This window comes from Choloepus didactylus, chromosome 2, assembly GCF_015220235.1.
Source record: "Choloepus didactylus isolate mChoDid1 chromosome 2, mChoDid1.pri, whole genome shotgun sequence".
Lineage (NCBI taxonomy): Eukaryota > Metazoa > Chordata > Mammalia > Pilosa > Megalonychidae > Choloepus > Choloepus didactylus.
Genome location: NC_051308.1, coordinates 168616545 through 168633917, shown reverse-complemented (window position 1 = coordinate 168633917; position 17373 = coordinate 168616545). Strand labels below are relative to the sequence as shown.

The window sequence follows — 17373 nt, the reverse complement described above, 5'->3', positions numbered from 1 at the left end:
CAGGTTGGTGACTATTTAATTTAGGTTGGGCTCCCTTTAAATTCCTGATAGCTTTGGAAACAACGTATTTCCCCATAATGAAAATATCAGTAGTCATGCTCATGGTATTTAATATGAAATCCTAGTGCACACGGGAAAATCTGTTGAATAGCTTGATTCTATTACCATGCAGTCTTAGCCCCTGTTCCCATTTGCTAGAGCTGTTGTTATTCAAAATACCAGAAATGGATTGGCTTTTATAAAGGGGGTTATTAGGTTACAGATTTACAGTTTGAAGGCCATGAAAATGTCCAAACTAAGGCATCAACAAGAGGATACCTTCAGTGAAGGAAGGCCAGTGGCAGCCTGAATACTTTTGTCAGCTGGGAAGGCATGTGGCTAGCATCTGCTGGTCCTTTGCTCTTGGGTTGTGTTTCAAAATGGGTTTCTCTAAAATGTTTCTTGGCTTCTGTCTTCACTCCTCTCCCTCTCAGCTCCTGTGCATCCTTACTTCTTTCTCCCAGGGTGTTTCTCTCTTAAGCATCTGGGGTATCTCTCTTAGCTTCTCCAGGGCAGACTATGGGTGTCATCTCTTACGTTAGCAGGAATGAGTTCAAACATGATAGGAAACAAGCCATGGAACCAAGAAGCTGACCTATTTCATATGTTCAAGCTGACCTATTTCATGGCATTTGCTTTGAGCAGCCTTGGAAACTAAAACAGTGTGGTACCTTGTTAAAATTGATGAAACAATATTATCATAATTATACTGTTAAGTATGGTCCATTACATTAGGGTTCACTGTGTGTTGTATGGTCCTATGTGTTTTTTTAAAAAATTATTCTAATAACATATATACAACCTAAAATTTCCCACGTTTAACCACATTCACATACAGTGGTACCTTGGTACTTGTTAATTCACCCCAGGAGATGCGAGTACCAAATTAAATAAATTTAATGCATTCCCAAACCAAAGACAATGCACATTTTTAAGGCAATATGTAAAAAGATATGGTTATATATCATTACTTTACATAAGAAATAAACCTAGAAATTAATAGATTACATTAAAAAAAACTTCACTTTACCTGTACTGAGAAGAGTCCATGGCCTACTGGAATGGTGGAAGGAGAGTGGTGAGGAGGAGAGGTTACATGGAATGTTGCTTGGAAGGAGAATCCCCTTCCAACAGAACGGGCACTTGCACTTCAAGCGTTCTTTCTCTTTTCTGCCTTTTTTCAATTTGCACCACAGGCTCTGACACACTGTTTGTCACTGTGCCAGTTTGAATGTATTATGTCCCCCAAAATGCCATTATCTTTGATGCAGTCCTGTGTGGGCAGACATATTAGTGTTGATTAGATTGTAATTCTTTGAGTGTTTCCATGGAGATGTGATACCCAACTGTAGATAACTCTGATTAGATAATTTCCATGGAGTCATGGCCCCGCCCATTCACTGTGGGCCTTAATTAGTTCACTGGAGCCCTACAAAAGCTCAGACAGGAGTGGGCTTGCCACAGCCAAGAGGGACACTTTGAAGAATGCACAGGAGCTGAGAGAAGAACGTCCTGGGAGAAAGCCATTTTGAAATCAGAACTCTGGAACAGATGTCAGCCACGTCCTTTCCCAGCTAACAGAGGTTTACCGGATGCTGTTGGCCATCCTCCAGTGAGGATGCATTACCTTGGACACTTTATGGCCTTAAGACTGTAACTGTGTAACCAAATAAACCCCCTTTTATAAAAGCCAATCCATTTCTGGTGTTTTGCATTCTGGAAGCATTAGCAAACCAGAACAGTTGCTTTCACTGAAAACTTATCCAATGAGGACTGTTTCTGTCTTCTTTTCAGAATTCCTTGAAAATGTGAAATTGTTTGTCATTCAATAAATTCACTTTCCTGCTTGTCCGAGCTTTGTGTTGGATGGTACTTCTCCAGAAAGTTTTGAACTTCTGCCCATTTTGCACACATTTCTTTCATCAGTGATCTGGGGACATCCTGTCTTATCTTCTCCTCACCTAAACAAATCTCTTCAGCCACCTCGTGTTGCTGCTCCTTCTGTAGTTTCTGCAGCTCCTCAGCTTGCAACATTTTTGGTTTTTCACACATCATGGCTTCCAATACACTGTCGCCCCGCTACCTGCTTCTCATTTACCCAAATTAATGACAGCTTTTCAAACTGTCATTAATTAAACTGACTTTAACTCTTTTCACAACATAAGCATTTTTTTTTAATAATTTCTTTATTCTTAATGATGATGGAGATTTTTGTTCTAGGCATACTGTATTCCCTAGCAAGATTAATAATGCTAATACTGCTCTCATATTTGCCTATTTCCTTTTTTTTTTTTTTGCTCGATGGTACGAAGTAATTTTCTTTTCTGCTCAACGCTATCACTGCTCATTTTCTTAGGACCCATGATGAGAAAAAAAGCACAAAAATACACAAAATGACCACAGATGCTAAGATAAGACCACAAGGGGGATGTGCACAGGGCAAGAGCTACTGCATGATTAAAATGTGACCCTTTGTTTTGGCTGGAAAATGTAGCGAGTCACAAGGCAACTGACATCAACAAGTTCTAGCTTGTGTGCCAAGTACCAAACACAAGACGAGTACCAGGACAAAATTTTCACATCAAAATGTGTTGAGTACCAAATTGGACAAGTTTCAAAGCAGTTGATTACCAAAGTATGACCATATAATTCAGTGGTATTAATTACATTCACATGTTGTGCTACCAAAATCACCATCCATTACCAAAACTTACATACCACCACAAACAGAAACTGTCAGTTAGCATTAACTCCCCAATTCCAATTTATACCTGTGTCCGTGGTATTCTAGTTTTTGATGGTATGAATTGGCTTATTCTCATTATTTCACATCATTGAGATCATATGGTATTTGTCCTTTTGTGTCTGGCTTATTTCATTCAACATGATGTCTTCAAGGTTCTTCCTTGTTGTCACATGTATCAGAACTTCATTCCTATGTTCAGCTGAATAATATTCCATTATATGTATATTCCAAATTTTATGTATGCATTCCTCTGTTGAGGGACGCTTGGGTTGCTTCCACCTTTTGGCAATTGTGAATAATGCTGCTATAAGCACCAGTGTACAAATACCTGTTCAAATCCCTCCTTTCAATTATTTTGGGTATATATCTGGATGTAGATTGCTAGGTCATATGGTAATTTTATAGTTTACTTTTTATTTCCTCCCCTTCATTTTTTGGAAACATTTGAGCACAGTTGGTGTTAATTCTTAGAATGTTTGGAAACTTTCTTCAGTGATGCTTTCTGATTCTGGACTTTATATTGTTGGAGGTTTTTGATTACTGATTCAATCTTTTTACCAGTTATTGTCCTGTTGAGATCTTTATTTCTTCTTGAGTCAGTATGGATAGTTTATGTGTTTCTAGGAATTTGTCCATCTCATCTTGGTTATCTAATTTATTGTAATACCGTTGTTCACGTTATCCTCTTAAAATCCTTTTCATTTCTGTGGTAATGTTCCCCCTTTCATTTCTGATTTTAGTTATTAGAATCCTCTCTCGCGGGAGCCTGGGTGGCCTGAGGGTGTGGAGGAGACACGGGGTGAGAGACGGTGGTAGCATGGCAGCTGGATACCAACCGTCCAACCCTCCTCTTCCTCGCTGTCGCTGCCACCGAGATCCTTTAGACTGCGTGTGTTCCTTGTTAGCACGCCATCTGCCCGCCAGTCCTCCGGTCCGCCTGTCCACCGGTTCTCCCTTGCGCCGCCACTGCCGGCTCTGAGGGTCGCCGGCCAGGTAACTCGCCCTCCCACCGGCCGGCGGGCCAGGACTTTGGAGGACGTGAAGCTGGAGTTCCCCACACTCCCACAGTGCAAAGAGGATGCCGAGGAATGAACCTATCCTATGAGAGGAGAGATGCAGGAAATTTTACCTGGATTGTTTTTAGGCCCATATTCTTCTGATATGAAAAGCAAGCTACCTATACTACAGAGACATGGAATAACCCATATAATAAGCCTAAGACAAAATATTGAAGCAAATTTTATTAAACCAAACTTTCAGCAATTATTTAGATATTTAGTCGTGGATATTGCACATAATCCAGTTGAAAATATGATACTTTTTTTCCCATGACTGAAGAATTTATTGATGGGCGCTTATAAAGTGGAGGAAAAGTTCTTGTCCATGGAAATGCAGGGATCTCCAGGGGTGCCTGCTGCCTTTGTTATTGCATACATTATGGGAACATTTGGAATGAAGTACAGATACATTTGCTTTGTTCAAGAAAGAAGATTTTGTATTAATCCTAATACTGGATTCGTCCATCAACTTCAGGAATATGAAGCCACCTACCTAGCAAAATTAACAATACAGATGATGTCACCACTACAAATAGGTCATTATCTGTCCATTCCAGTACCACAGGCAGTTTGAAGAGAACACATGAAAATGATGATGATTTTGGAAACATGCAAGTGGCTACTGCGCAGAATGGCTGACTCAAGAACAACCAGTATAGATGTGAAGTGAATTTCTATTTGGCAAGGAGAAAATACTAGGGACAATAATAATGTAAAATGTTATATATATATATATAAAGTAGTTTCTTTTCAATTAAATGTTGCTTTCAGACATGTTTCTCTGCAACTTGTTGAGCAACATTTTAAGAAGATGTTGGACTTCAGCAATAGATGGCACTGATGGTTTTACTCCTTTTTGGTTTGTTTTTTTTTATTTTTCAATTTATAGTTTTATTATGAACCAAGAATTTTGAACTTGCAAAGAGGTATTATTGCAATAATGCACTTTTCATACTTGAAATTTATTTGTATGATATAAAGTTATTACTTTAAACAAAATGCAAGCTAGAGGGAATTTGTGTATAAAATTTGGGTAATTTATAACAAAAGAGTTTACTAAAGTTTGCTAAAAATTCATTTTTTGTTATATAACATTTTAAAAATAATTTTACAGTTCAGTTTTATGATGGAGCCTCTTACAGAAACATTAACAAAATGCAGGAATATGCCATGTTTCTCTTTTTTAGTTAAATTCAGTACCTAAATTGTCCTTTTATTTTTCTAAGCTCTTCTTGGTCTTTCATTAATAGTCTTTAAATCACATCATTAGCCAATATCCTTACTTTATCATGATTGAGTTATTGTTTCCTTTCCTGTTATCTTTGTAATTTGTTTATTCCATTAAAAAAAAAGTTTAATGAACAAAAGATGTTTTGCTTTATAGTATAGATTCTCCCTCAAAAAGAATAGTGCTAGAAGTCTCAAGCGACTTCCCTTTTTTGCATTACTTATTATGGGTTCTTTTGAGAACCTGTTTTTTTGTTTGTTTTGTCAAAAATGGTTATAAATAATATACCAATTTAGCATTATTGGTTTTTTTCCCCTATGTGAAACACAAAAATGAAAAGTGCCTTGCATAATTTAAAAAATGAAAAGATAAAACCTCATGACCTCCAAAATTAATATACAGAACAGTGAAAAGTAAGATTAACGTTTTCTGTAATTTCTTTGTTTTTAAACCATAAATTAGTTTAAATAAAAAATATTAAGTTTGAAGAGACCTTAGTAAATTATTTGGAACATGTTCATTTTATATTATCTTAATGGTTCAGTGAGATTGTTCCAACCCTGATAGAAGCTTTTCTCTGAAAATCCATTTATTGGAGAAAGTGATTTGTGGGAGACCTTATTGCTTTAAATTGGCTTTTTAATAAGTTCTTTAAATTGAGTTAATCCAAATTTCCCCCATAATTTGCATTAGCAAAGTCACTTTATGAATCCTTGGTTCTCTGTGTATTTATATGTATAAAAATTGTTTTAAGAAAAACATTTATGATTTTAAAAATGTGATGGGAGGGAGGAGAGGAGTGTTTTTAACTTTTTATAGTTGATGACTTAAGGGTAACACAAATAAAACTCCTTTGTATTTCACTTTTCTCAGTCCTCTCTTGAGGTGCTTTACTGATGGGAATGATTTCTATTCATTCCCTTGGTACCAGGAGGTACTATGCAAGGTAACTTATTATACCAAGTTACTTGCTTTGCTTTCCTATGATGTAATAATACAGTAAAAGCTATTTTACCCAGCATAGTGAAAGAGTGGAAATGGATTAAAATGCTTTGTTAATCAAGAGTTAATTCCTGTTGACCCAGGTGATCTTCTGATTTCCTTTCCCTCCCCCATTTTACCATCCTGAAAACAGCACAGCATTAATCCCATTGTGGTCAAGTATTCTGTTGTGTAATTAGGTCATTTGGTGTGGTGGTCTAGTGGAGTCACGATTTAATTGGGTGTTCAGAAATTCCAGTTAGCAAAGTGCCAGATAACGTGCTTTCCGGTATATAGATCACTTACTGGACAGGTCAGCAAAGATCTCTCTTGCAATTTAATAATCTCTGATGCTTCATTCTGTGAAGGATCTTCATAATTGTAAATTTAGGTTTTAAAACTGAGGCAGTAAGATTTTTTTTATTAGCTTCTTAAATACACTTATCCTCTCTAGTAATCTGGCCAAAAATACAGGTTTAGTTATTGATATTAATTTATAATTGGTAATTTTCCACTTTTTCTAACCACTGTAATTTTTATATTGTCACTACAGTGCCTGCCCAGCACTGTATATTAAAGAGAGTCTCTCACAGACACTAGAAAAAGGACTGCCATCATCTTTGGTACACTGTTAATGTGGATAAAACATGGCGTTTATTCTTTCTTTTATAGCAACATTGCAAGTTTGGTTTTTTTTTTTTTATCTACTTTCACCTAATACTTGACTAGTTCTTCTGGTAGCTTCTTACTTCCCTTGGATCCATTTCTGTGATTTCTTTATTTCCACTGATGTTTTTTGATAGTTAAGATAAATTTAACCAATCATGATTTGTTTCCTAGAGTATTTGAATAATGTATGTATAACGTAGCACACACTCTTAAAGTTAAATATGTAGTCTAGGCACAGAACTTAAAGTGAAATTGTGTGAAACCATAGGAAAACTGCATTATTAGTGTCTATTTTTGAAAGTAGGAAATAATTTATTGAAAATATTTGAATTGGAATGGTAGTATATGTACCTTTTAATTTCAATTAATTGGTTCATGTTAATTTTTTATCTATTAGATGTTTAAACAGCAGTTACCTTTGTTTATTGGTATCTACTCTGGTGGAAATGTTAAAACAGTGAGAGCTTTTGCTATACCAACTCAACTACTTAACTTTTTGAGCTGAATATCAGTTGCAGTTGGGTAGGGGGGTGTTTCTGCTTCATCTGAGTTTAGAAGTAATGTCAGAAAAATGTTTAGCATGTCCCTTTTAAGAAAATATAAGATTTCTAATTGTCTTATTACCATGGTAATTCAAGTGAGTTAGAAGTATTTAACTGCAGTCTTGAATTATAAAGTTGGGATCTGTATATCACGATCTCAACTTGATGTAAAGTTAAAGAGCAGTTACCTGGCAGATTTTGTCTTTAATAACTGGGTTAATCTATAATTCCATAACAAATTGAGCTTTACTTCAATGTTTACTTTATATTTGTGCATTCATCAGTGCTCTGATTAGAAAATGATAGGAAATGTCTTATAATTACTATAAGATGTTATTTTTTTTAATGATTAGAAAAAATAAGTTTCTAGGGTCTCCAAATGTTGGATTTTTTTGTCTACCCATCCATGGCAGCTAAAAAAAAAAAAAAAGAAAGGAAAAATCACTCAAAAATATTCAAGTTTACGTATTAGCTTCCTCTCAAAGGGAGTTGTCGTACCTCACAGTTCAAAGTGTTTTCTATGGATCAGTAACATTATACTGACATGTAATTGCAATTTACTGTGCAGCAAAAATGATTCAAGAAGCAAAACAACCTACAGTATCTGTTTACCTTTGTATAGGCAATTGCTTAACTTACTCTTTTAACAAACATTTGTACTTAGATAAAATGCTTATGTGTGTATAGCAGTTTTCATGGTGCAAAATGCTGCTAGCCCAGGCACAAGGTATTAAAATCATTTTGTGAAGATTGGTGGTTGTATTAAACTATTGTGCCAGTATACCTCAAAAAAAAAAAAAAAAAAAAAGAATCCTCTCTTTTTTCTTTGTTAATCTAAAAGTTTGTCAATTTTGTTTGTCTTTTAAAAGAATCATTTATTGCTTTTGTTGATTCACTCTGTTGTTTTTGTATCCTCTATTTTCATTTATCTCCACTCTAATCTTTGTTATTTCCTTCTGCTCACTTTTGGAATAGTTTGCTTTTCCTTTTCTAGTTCCTCCAGGTGTGAAGATATGTCTCTAATTTGAGATCTTCTTTCTTTTTTAATGTAAACATTTAGAGCTATAAAATTCCTCCTCAATACTGCCTTTGCTGCATCTCTTAAGTTTTGGTGTGTTGGGTTGTCTTTTCTTATTCATCTCTAGATATTTCTCATATTCTCTTGTGATTTTTTCTTTAGCCCATTGTTTAAGAGTATGTTGTTTAATTTCCACATATCCATGAATTTTCTAGCTCTTCTTCTGTTATTGATTTCTAGCTTCATTTCATTGTGTTGCACAAGATGCGTTGCATGATTGTGTTCCAGTTTGCTAATGCTGCCTTTATGCAAAATACCAGAAATGGATTGGCTTTTATAAACGGGGTTTATTTGGTTACAAAGTCACAGTCTTAAGGCCATAAAGTGTCCGAGGTAAGGCTTCAACAGCAGGGTACCTTCCCTGAAGAGTGGCCAATGGCGCCTGGAAAACCTCTGTTAGCTGGGAAGACGTGGCTGGCGTCTGCTTGCTCCCAGGTTGTGTTTCAAAATAGCATTCTCCAAAATATTGCTCTTGGGGTGTTTTGTCCTCTCTTAACTTCAGCTCCTCTTTAAAATGTCACTCTCAGTTGCTCTGAGGTTCTTCTGTCTGTGAACTCCTTTATATGATTCCAGTGATCCAGTTAACACCCACCCTGAGTGGGTGGGGTAACACCTCCATTGAAATTATCCAGTCAGACGTTTCACTCAAAATTGATTGAGTCATATCTGCATGGAACACTCAAAGGATTTCAGTCTAATCAACTCTAATACGTCTGCTTCCACAAGATTGCATCAAAGATAATGGCATTTCGGGGTCCATAATACATCCAAACCTGCACATTACACCCCCTGGATCCCAAATGACATGATCTTTCCATATACAGAATACGTTCAGCCCATCACAATATCACAAACAAATCATTTCAGTAGCAATAGGTAAGTACAAGATCCCATTAAAATCAGTTACATGTGTGGTCTGTCCAAAAGCAAAATTCCTCTTTAGCTGTGGACCTGTGAAACTCAGAATAAGTTATGTACTGCCAATATACAAAGGAGAGATGATCATAGGATAAACATTCCCATTGCCATAGGGAGAAACTGAAAGGAAAACAGGATTTAAGGGAACAAAACAATTCCTAAACCCTGCAGGGCAAACTCCATTAGATTTCTGAGTCTGAGAGTCATTTATCCTTGGGGTTTGAGAGAGCAGGAGTCCCACACTTTCCAAGAGCCTTTGTGGCAGTCCTTTCCTTTCCAGATGCTGGGGTGAGTGCTTCAACATATCCACGTATTTGGGAGACCACCTTCTTAGCTCCTCCCTCCTCAAACATCGGGGTGCCAGCCAGACTGCCTCTCTGGGGCAAAGGCTGTCCCCCCTCTAAACAGTGGGGTGGCAGCCAGGCTCTCCCCAATCCCCCCGGGTAATGTGCTGCACCCTCTCTGGGGCCTGGGGTGGCAGCACTCTTCCTGAGCATCAAGGTGGAAGTGGAAGGCCTGCGCTCTGCCTCTGGGGCAAACTCACGCTTTTCACATGCATGGGCCACTCTGCTCTCCCAGCCTGAGACTTCTTGACTCCATACCTCAATTTCTATGATTCTGTCCTTGAAGAAATTTTTCCTTCAGTTTGTTCCTTGTCTGTCCCCTCCAGTCCAGACCATCAGTGGCTCCTATACAGATGTTGCAAAAATTTCATAGGTTTGGCATGCATAGGACTTTCCGCAAATCCTTTCTGGATAACTCCATCTCCAATCCTGGCTTGTACTGAAATGGTGGTCAGGTTCCATGTTTGGTTAAATCCTCACTTCGGCTGTAGCCTCTGGGGTCTCACTTTCTAGAAGCTGGAATTTTCTAAATTATCAGTTTCTGGTTTCTTTGTACCTAAGAGTTCATTTCTCATCTTATCTCTGTCCTGTCACATTTTACTGTAAGCTGCAAGTAGAAGCCAGGCTACATCCTCCACTTATAGTCTAGAGATCTCTCAGCTAAGTATCCCAGCTCGTCACTTTCAAATTCTCTCCTCCATCTGACACCAGGACACAATTTTGCCGAATTCTCTGCCACTTTAAAACAAGGATGACATTTCTTCTGGTTGGCAATGACATATTCATCATTTCTGCTCAAGGCCTCATCAGAATTATCTTTGGAGTCCATATTTCCACAAACAGTCTCTTCAAAGCAGTCTAGGCCTTTTCCATCAAGCTCCTCACAATTCTCCCACAGTCTTCCCCTTATCCATTTAAAAAGCTGTTCCAACATGTTTGGTATTTGCAAACTCAGCAGCACAGCAGCACTTCTCTGGTACCAAAATCGGTTCCGGTTTGCTAATGCTGCCATTATGCAAAATGCCAGAAATGGATTGGCTTTTATAAATGGGGTTTCTTTGGTTACAAAGTCACAGTCTTAAGGCCATAAAGTGTCCAAGGTAAGGCATCAACAGCAGGGTACCTTCCCTGAAGGGTGGCCAATGGCGCCTGGAAATCCTCTGTTAGCTGGGAAGGCATGTGGCTGGCGTCTGCTTGCTCCCAGGTTGTGTTTCAAAATGACATTCTCCAAAATGTTGCTCTTGGGGCATTTTGTCCTCTCTTAACTTCAGCTCCTCTTTAAAATGTCACTCTCAGTTGCTCTGAGGTCCTTCAGTCTGTGAATTCCTTTATATGACTCCAGTGATCCAATTAACATCTACCGTGAATGAGCCAGGTAACACCTCCATGGAAATTATCCAATCAAATGTTTCACTCAAAATTGATTGAGTCACATCTCCATGGAAACACTCAAAGGATTCCAATGTAATCAACACTAATACATCTGCCTTCACAAGATTGCATCAAATAAAATGGCATTTGGGGGGTCATAATACATCCAAACTGATACAGATTATAATATTTTTTTAATGTCTTGGATTTGTTTTGTGACTTAACATACAGTCTGTCCTGTAGAATGACCCATATATGCTAGAGAAGAATGTATATCCTGCTGTTAATGGGCTAACTGTTCTATATATGTCTGTTAAGTCTAGTTGGTGTATAGAATTGTTCAGGTCTTCTGTTTCCTTATTGATCTTCTGAATAGGTGTTCTCTCTACTATTGAAAGTGATGTAGTGAAATCTCATATTAAGTTAGATTATCTCTCCCTTCAACTCTGTTAATGATTGCTTCATATGTTTTGGGACTCTGCCATTAGGTGCATATATATTTATGATTATTATATCTTCTTGTTTAAATGACTTTTTTATCAATATCAATAACAGTTTTTGTCTTAAACTCTATTATATCTCATATTAATATAACTCTCTGGTGGTTACTGTTTGCATGGAATTTTTTTCAGTCCTTTTACTTTCAACCTACTTGTGTCTCTGAATTTAAGATGTCTGTTATAAATAACATATAGTTGAGTCATACTTTTTTTTTTATTCATTGTGCCAGTCTCTGCCTTTTGATTGGAGAGTTTGAGCCATTTTCATTTAAAGTATTTACTGATAATTTCTTCTTTTTAAGTCGTACCTTTTTTCCCTCAATTCTTCCATTAATGCCTTTTTTCATACTTATTTGACTTTTATATTGTACCATTTTGAGTCCCTTCTCATTTCCCTCTGTATATATTTTTCAAATATTTTCTTTGTGGTTACTATGGGGGTTAAATTTAACATTCTAAATCTTCAGCAGTCACATTTGATTCGATAACAACTTAGCTTCAATAGTATACACAAACTGTTCTTTTATCCCTCCCTCCCCCCTGCTTTTTTTAGTACCTGTTACAAAAAATATGTCGTTACACATTGTGTGTTCCTAACCATAGTTTTATCATTATTTTTTATGCATTTGCATTTTAGAAACTGTAATAGGTTATAAGTGAATTTACATCTCAAATGTACAGTATGATAGTATGAATGTTTATAATTACCCACACTGTTACCTTTTTCAGAGGTTTTTATTTCTTTATGTGGCTTCATTCTACTGTTTATATCCTTTCTGTTAGATCTGAAGAATACCCTTTAGCCTTGCTTGTAAGGTAATTCTAGTGGTGATGAACTCCCTCAGCTTTTGTTTTTCTGGCAATGTCTCCCTCATTTTTGAAAGACATTCTTTCCGGATATAGTATTCTTTCATCAGTTTAATGTTGGCATCCCATTGCCTTCTTACCTTCATAGTTTTTGATGATAATTGGTATTTACTTTTATTAGAACTCCTTGTACATGATATGTTGCTTTTCTTTTGTAGCTTTCAGAGCTTTCTCCTTGTCCTTGTCATTTGACATTTGTCTGCAATGTGTCTGGTCATGGTTCTCTTCAATTTATCCTGTTTGGGATTTGTTGGGCTTCTTGAATGTGTATATTCATGTCTTTCATTAAATTTGGGAAGCTTTCTGCCATTATTTATTTGAATGTCCTTCTGCCCCTTTCTCTCTCTTCTCCTTCTGGGATTCCCATGATGCATATATTGGTACAGTTGATGGTGTCCCACAGGTCTCTTAGGCTCTTTGCACTTTTTTTTTTTTTTTTCATTCTTTTTCCTTCTGTTTCTCAGTTTGAATAATTTCAGTGGTCTTATCTTTGAGTTCACTGATTTTTTTTTCATCTGCCAGCTCCAATTTGTTCTTTTACCCTTCTAAGAAATTTTTCATTTCAGTTATTGTGATCTTCAACTACATTATTTGTATTTGCTTTCTTTTTTATTTTTTAAACATTTTTATTGTGAAATATAACATATGTACAGAAAAATGATAAATTTCAAAATACAGTTTAACAGGTAGTTATAGAACAAATGTAAAATTATAGTATGGGTTATGGTTAACAATTTCAGGTATTTCCTTCTGGCTGTTCTAATACACTAGAAACTAAAGGAAATATCTATATAATGATTCAGTAGCAATAATCATTTGTTAAATCTTAACTTCTCTGTTACAACTCCTCCCTCTCATTTGATCATTTTTTCAGTCTTCAGGGATATTTTGGCAATGACCATTCTAACTTCTTCATGTTGAAAAGGGTGTCAACATTTTGAGGTGGGGGAATGCAACTGGTTGAAGTTCTGAGAAAGACTGGTACCTCTAAGTTTCAGGGCTTATCTGGCATAGAAACAATCTGGAGGTTTTAAGTTTCTGGAAAATAAACTTAATAAATAAAACTTTTATAGAGTCTTAGATAGAGCCCTGGGTTCTCTTTAGGGTTTTCAGGAATACTGTTGGTTCGGCTTGACATTCCACAGCAATTTGTAATATCTGACTGAGGCTTGCGTAAGAGTAATCTTCAGAATGACCCCTTGACTCTATTTGAAATTGCTTAGCCACTGAAACCTTATTTTGTTACATTTCTTTTCCCTTCTTTTGGTCAAGAAAGCGCTGTCAATCCCATGATGCCAGGGCCAGTCTTATCCCTGGGAGTCATGTCTCACATTGCCAGGGTGACTTACATCCCTGAAAGTCATGTCCCATGTAAGGGGGGGGGGGGGGGGTCATGAGTTTATTTGAAGAATTGGACTGAGAGAGAGAGGCCACATCTGAGCAACAATTTAGGCATGTTTATAGGTAGGCTTAACTTCACCATTACAGAAAATAACAGATATATACAGCCACACATAAAGGAAAAACCAAAACACCCCATATCCCTTATCTCCTCCCCCCCCCCCCGAATTATTTACCACTAGTACTGGTGTGGTACTAGTAAGATATTGCTGTTAAATATAGTCCATTCTATTAGCTTCCTTTTTATAATTTCTATTTCTTTATTGAGATTCTCATTTTGTTAATTTATTGTTTTCCTGATATCCTTTAGTTCTTTCCCTGTGGTTTCCTTCATCTCTCTGAGCATATTGAAGATCATTTAAAAAAAAAAATCTTTGGTACATACAAAATCTTGTATTCTTTGTTGATGGTTTCTGAAGTCTTATCTTTTTCCTTTGAATGGGCCATCATTCCTGTTTCTTTGTTTCATGATCTTTTGTTGTATACTGTAAATTTTAATATTTTAATGTGTTAACTTAGGGATTTAGTCCCTGAGCTTTATTCTCCTTAAGTTTTTGGCCAGCTAGTCTTATGATGCAGATCTTGAGTTCAGGAGCCAAAACCAAAAACAAAACCATAGCAAAAAACACCTTTCATTGTTTTTCAAATGGCTCTTTGTTGGCTGATATTCTCCTTTAGAGCTTAGCTCTCCTACAAAAACTATCAGCCTAAGGGAATGGCATGGTGTCCTGTCTATGTTTTCTGGGCATGAGTCCTACCTTTCTGGCCTTAGGAATTCTTCTGGAATGCACCCAATTTTCCCTTTGCCATGAACTATCCCTTCCCCCTCAAGGTGCTCTTTTTTATGTCTTGAAGCCATTAATCCTTTGCCACAGGCTTTAGCTGTCTTCAGTCTGCCTCTAACTTCAGGGCCAGTTCTGGGGAGCCAGAGTGTTCTTGTTCAGTCTCTCAAACTGCCTTCTGATATACTGGCACTGACATAAAGTCACCCTAGTGTGCGCATAGGTGTGACTCTGCTCCCTCTGGAACGGAATCTGGGATCTACTGTGAGTAGATCTGGCAGGCTGGCTTCAACTGCTCCAGTGAGGGGCTAGAAGAGAGGTCAGCAAGGGTGTCATGATGCCATAAACTTCTACCATTTTTAAGTTGTGTTTTTTTGGATGCTGCACTCACTCTGTTATTACAGTCCTCTGTTTTCTGGAGCTCTGAGGAAGTTGGTTATGCCAGTTTTTGCTATATGTTCCAAGATTCTGTGAGGGAAGGGAATCCTGGAGCATCTCACGCCACTATCTTGGTCAACCAGATGTCCCTCATGTTTTGTTTTATTTTGTTTTTTAATTTTGCTCCCTTTTAAATGTTATAGTATCTACTTCTCTTTTATTCTAAATAAATTCAGCTCACCTCTTGAAAATAACATTACTTTGATTTGATAGATGGAATTAGTTTTTCCATTTTTCTCAACTAGCACATTATAAGAATGTACCTTTTCTCAATTATGATCAAGTCTTTAAGACTGAGTGTAAAACTTGCATGCTGTTGTTGCTGTAGAATAAAATTATTACAAGGCAGAAGCTCTCGTGTTAGATTTTATTGTCTTACCTAACATACTCAGTTCAGTTAGTTAAATATTTATTGAACATCTACTCTGCCAAAAACTATACCATGCTCCGGAAATGAAAAAAAAAAATGAATAAGATGTTATGCTTACCGATGAGGAACTCACAGTTAAATGGGATAAATACTATATGAATATATATTGCACATATCAAAAGATATAAAAAGTCAAAAAGTAGTACAGAGTGCTAAGAGATTAACTCTGGGCAGGAGAGGATGATGCCAGGGAAGCCTTTGTAAAGCAATAGAAACCTGAGCAGACTTTTAAAGATTAAAATAATCATAATAATAAATAATTATATCTCTCATACCAGTATGATCTAATAAGAGCTACACACAACTCTATAATTCATTAGCAAGAGGGAAAAATTACTCTCTTTTTCTAAATAAATGAGAAGACTTTTTATTAACTGTGGAAAACATTAAAAAATAAACAACATTTAAGTCACTTACCTATGTATCAGGATGTGTTTAAGAATGCAGTTTGGACAAGTCAATGACTCTTAAATTTATTTTTAAATTAAAATTTCTTTTCAGAATGTTACTTTCACTACTATCCAAAGGAAATATTTCAATGAAACAAAAGGATTAGAGTATATTGAACAATTATGCATAGCAGAATTCAGCACTGTCCTAATGGAGGTTCAGTCCAAGTAAGTTATTATTTAAGGAGATCAATAAATTTACAGTGTGAGTTTCATGATGGCAAGGACTTTGTCTATTTTGTTCTCTGCTGTATTCCTACCACCTAGAAAAATGCCTGCTCATAATACATATTCAGTGATTATTGAAATAATAAAAGTTAATTAAAATTTATATACAAGGCATACATATTGAAAATTTATTTAGGATTTCCCCAATTAAGTTATAAATTTGAGTGAAAAGCTTAAGTAGCTATAGTAAACTAGAAATTTGAGGGCATAGAAGCAAAATATAATTTGAGTCCCTGTATTTCGTAGCTTTACCCCCTAAAAGATGCAATGTGAGAAAGGTAGGATGTTTTGGAACAGATATTTAATGAAACATGCTGGATACTTTCTTTGAGCCAGATTTGATGACTTGTTTACTCAATCACAATGACTTCTCTCACTGAGATCACAACATACTTTCTTATACATTGAGATCTCCTAACTCTACCTTTAAAGCTCTTAAACTCTTTCAAAGTTAGTTAGAAACTTAGAATGGTACCTCAAAAAATAACATAACTTACCTCTAACATGTGATTTATTGGAATCTAATATCCCTTAAGTGTCAGACTTTAAAAAATTGTCTACTTTGTAAAATCAATTTTTGTGTTTACCTAGTTTTCAAAAATAAGGGATACTTAGTGTGCTTTTTCCCTGAATTTAAGCAATGCTATGCAAATATTTATAATTTTCCTGATAATAAGGTGAAATATACTTTTGTAGCTTTTCTTTTAATTCAAAAGACTTATATTTATATATCATTTGTCACCTTACAGGTATTACTGCCTTGCAGCCATTGCAGCTTTGTTAAAATACGTTGAATTTATTCAAAATTCAGTTTATGCACCCAAATCCCTGAAGATTTGTTTCCAGGGTAGTGAACAGACAGCCATGATAGATTCATCATCAGCCCAAAACCTTGAATTGCTAATTAATAATCAAGATTGTAGGTAAGATCATCCAAATTTTTTTCTTATAAAGCATATCAGTATATTTTGTGACATTTTCTTCTATGCATAGTTACTTTAAAGTTCTTTAAATTGTTTGATGGAGAAATGCTGGACAAATACATCTTTAATCATTATACTATTGCTGAACTACTCAGATGTTTCACCAAAATCAGATTTTAAAAAGATATTCAAGTCCAGAATACCACAAAATTAAAATAACCGGTCTTAAAATACCTAGTCCCAAATTTAGGAAATTCAAGGGGCTATGTAGTCATTCAAGAAGAAGATAAAAATGCTGTATCAGCTTGGTCTATTATGTATGACTATATTGCTGGTTTTACTGGTGGCCTCATATAAATTTAGAGTACTTTTTGGGTTTGT

At 36.1% G+C, this 17373-nt stretch overlaps 1 protein-coding gene and 1 pseudogene across 1 annotated transcript in view; both read left to right on the top strand.

Moving 5' to 3' along the window:
- The window catches only part of MSH4 (mutS homolog 4), a 132322-nt gene that overhangs the window by 36319 nt on the left and 78630 nt on the right, over positions 1–17373 (top strand). Inside the window, exons 5-6 of the mRNA XM_037826895.1 lie at positions 15894–16009; positions 16819–16992. Coding sequence (XP_037682823.1) covers positions 15894–16009; positions 16819–16992 — 290 coding nt within the window. The remainder of the gene's footprint in view (positions 1–15893; positions 16010–16818; positions 16993–17373) is intronic.
- Positions 1088–4540, top strand: LOC119528168 (annotated as a pseudogene).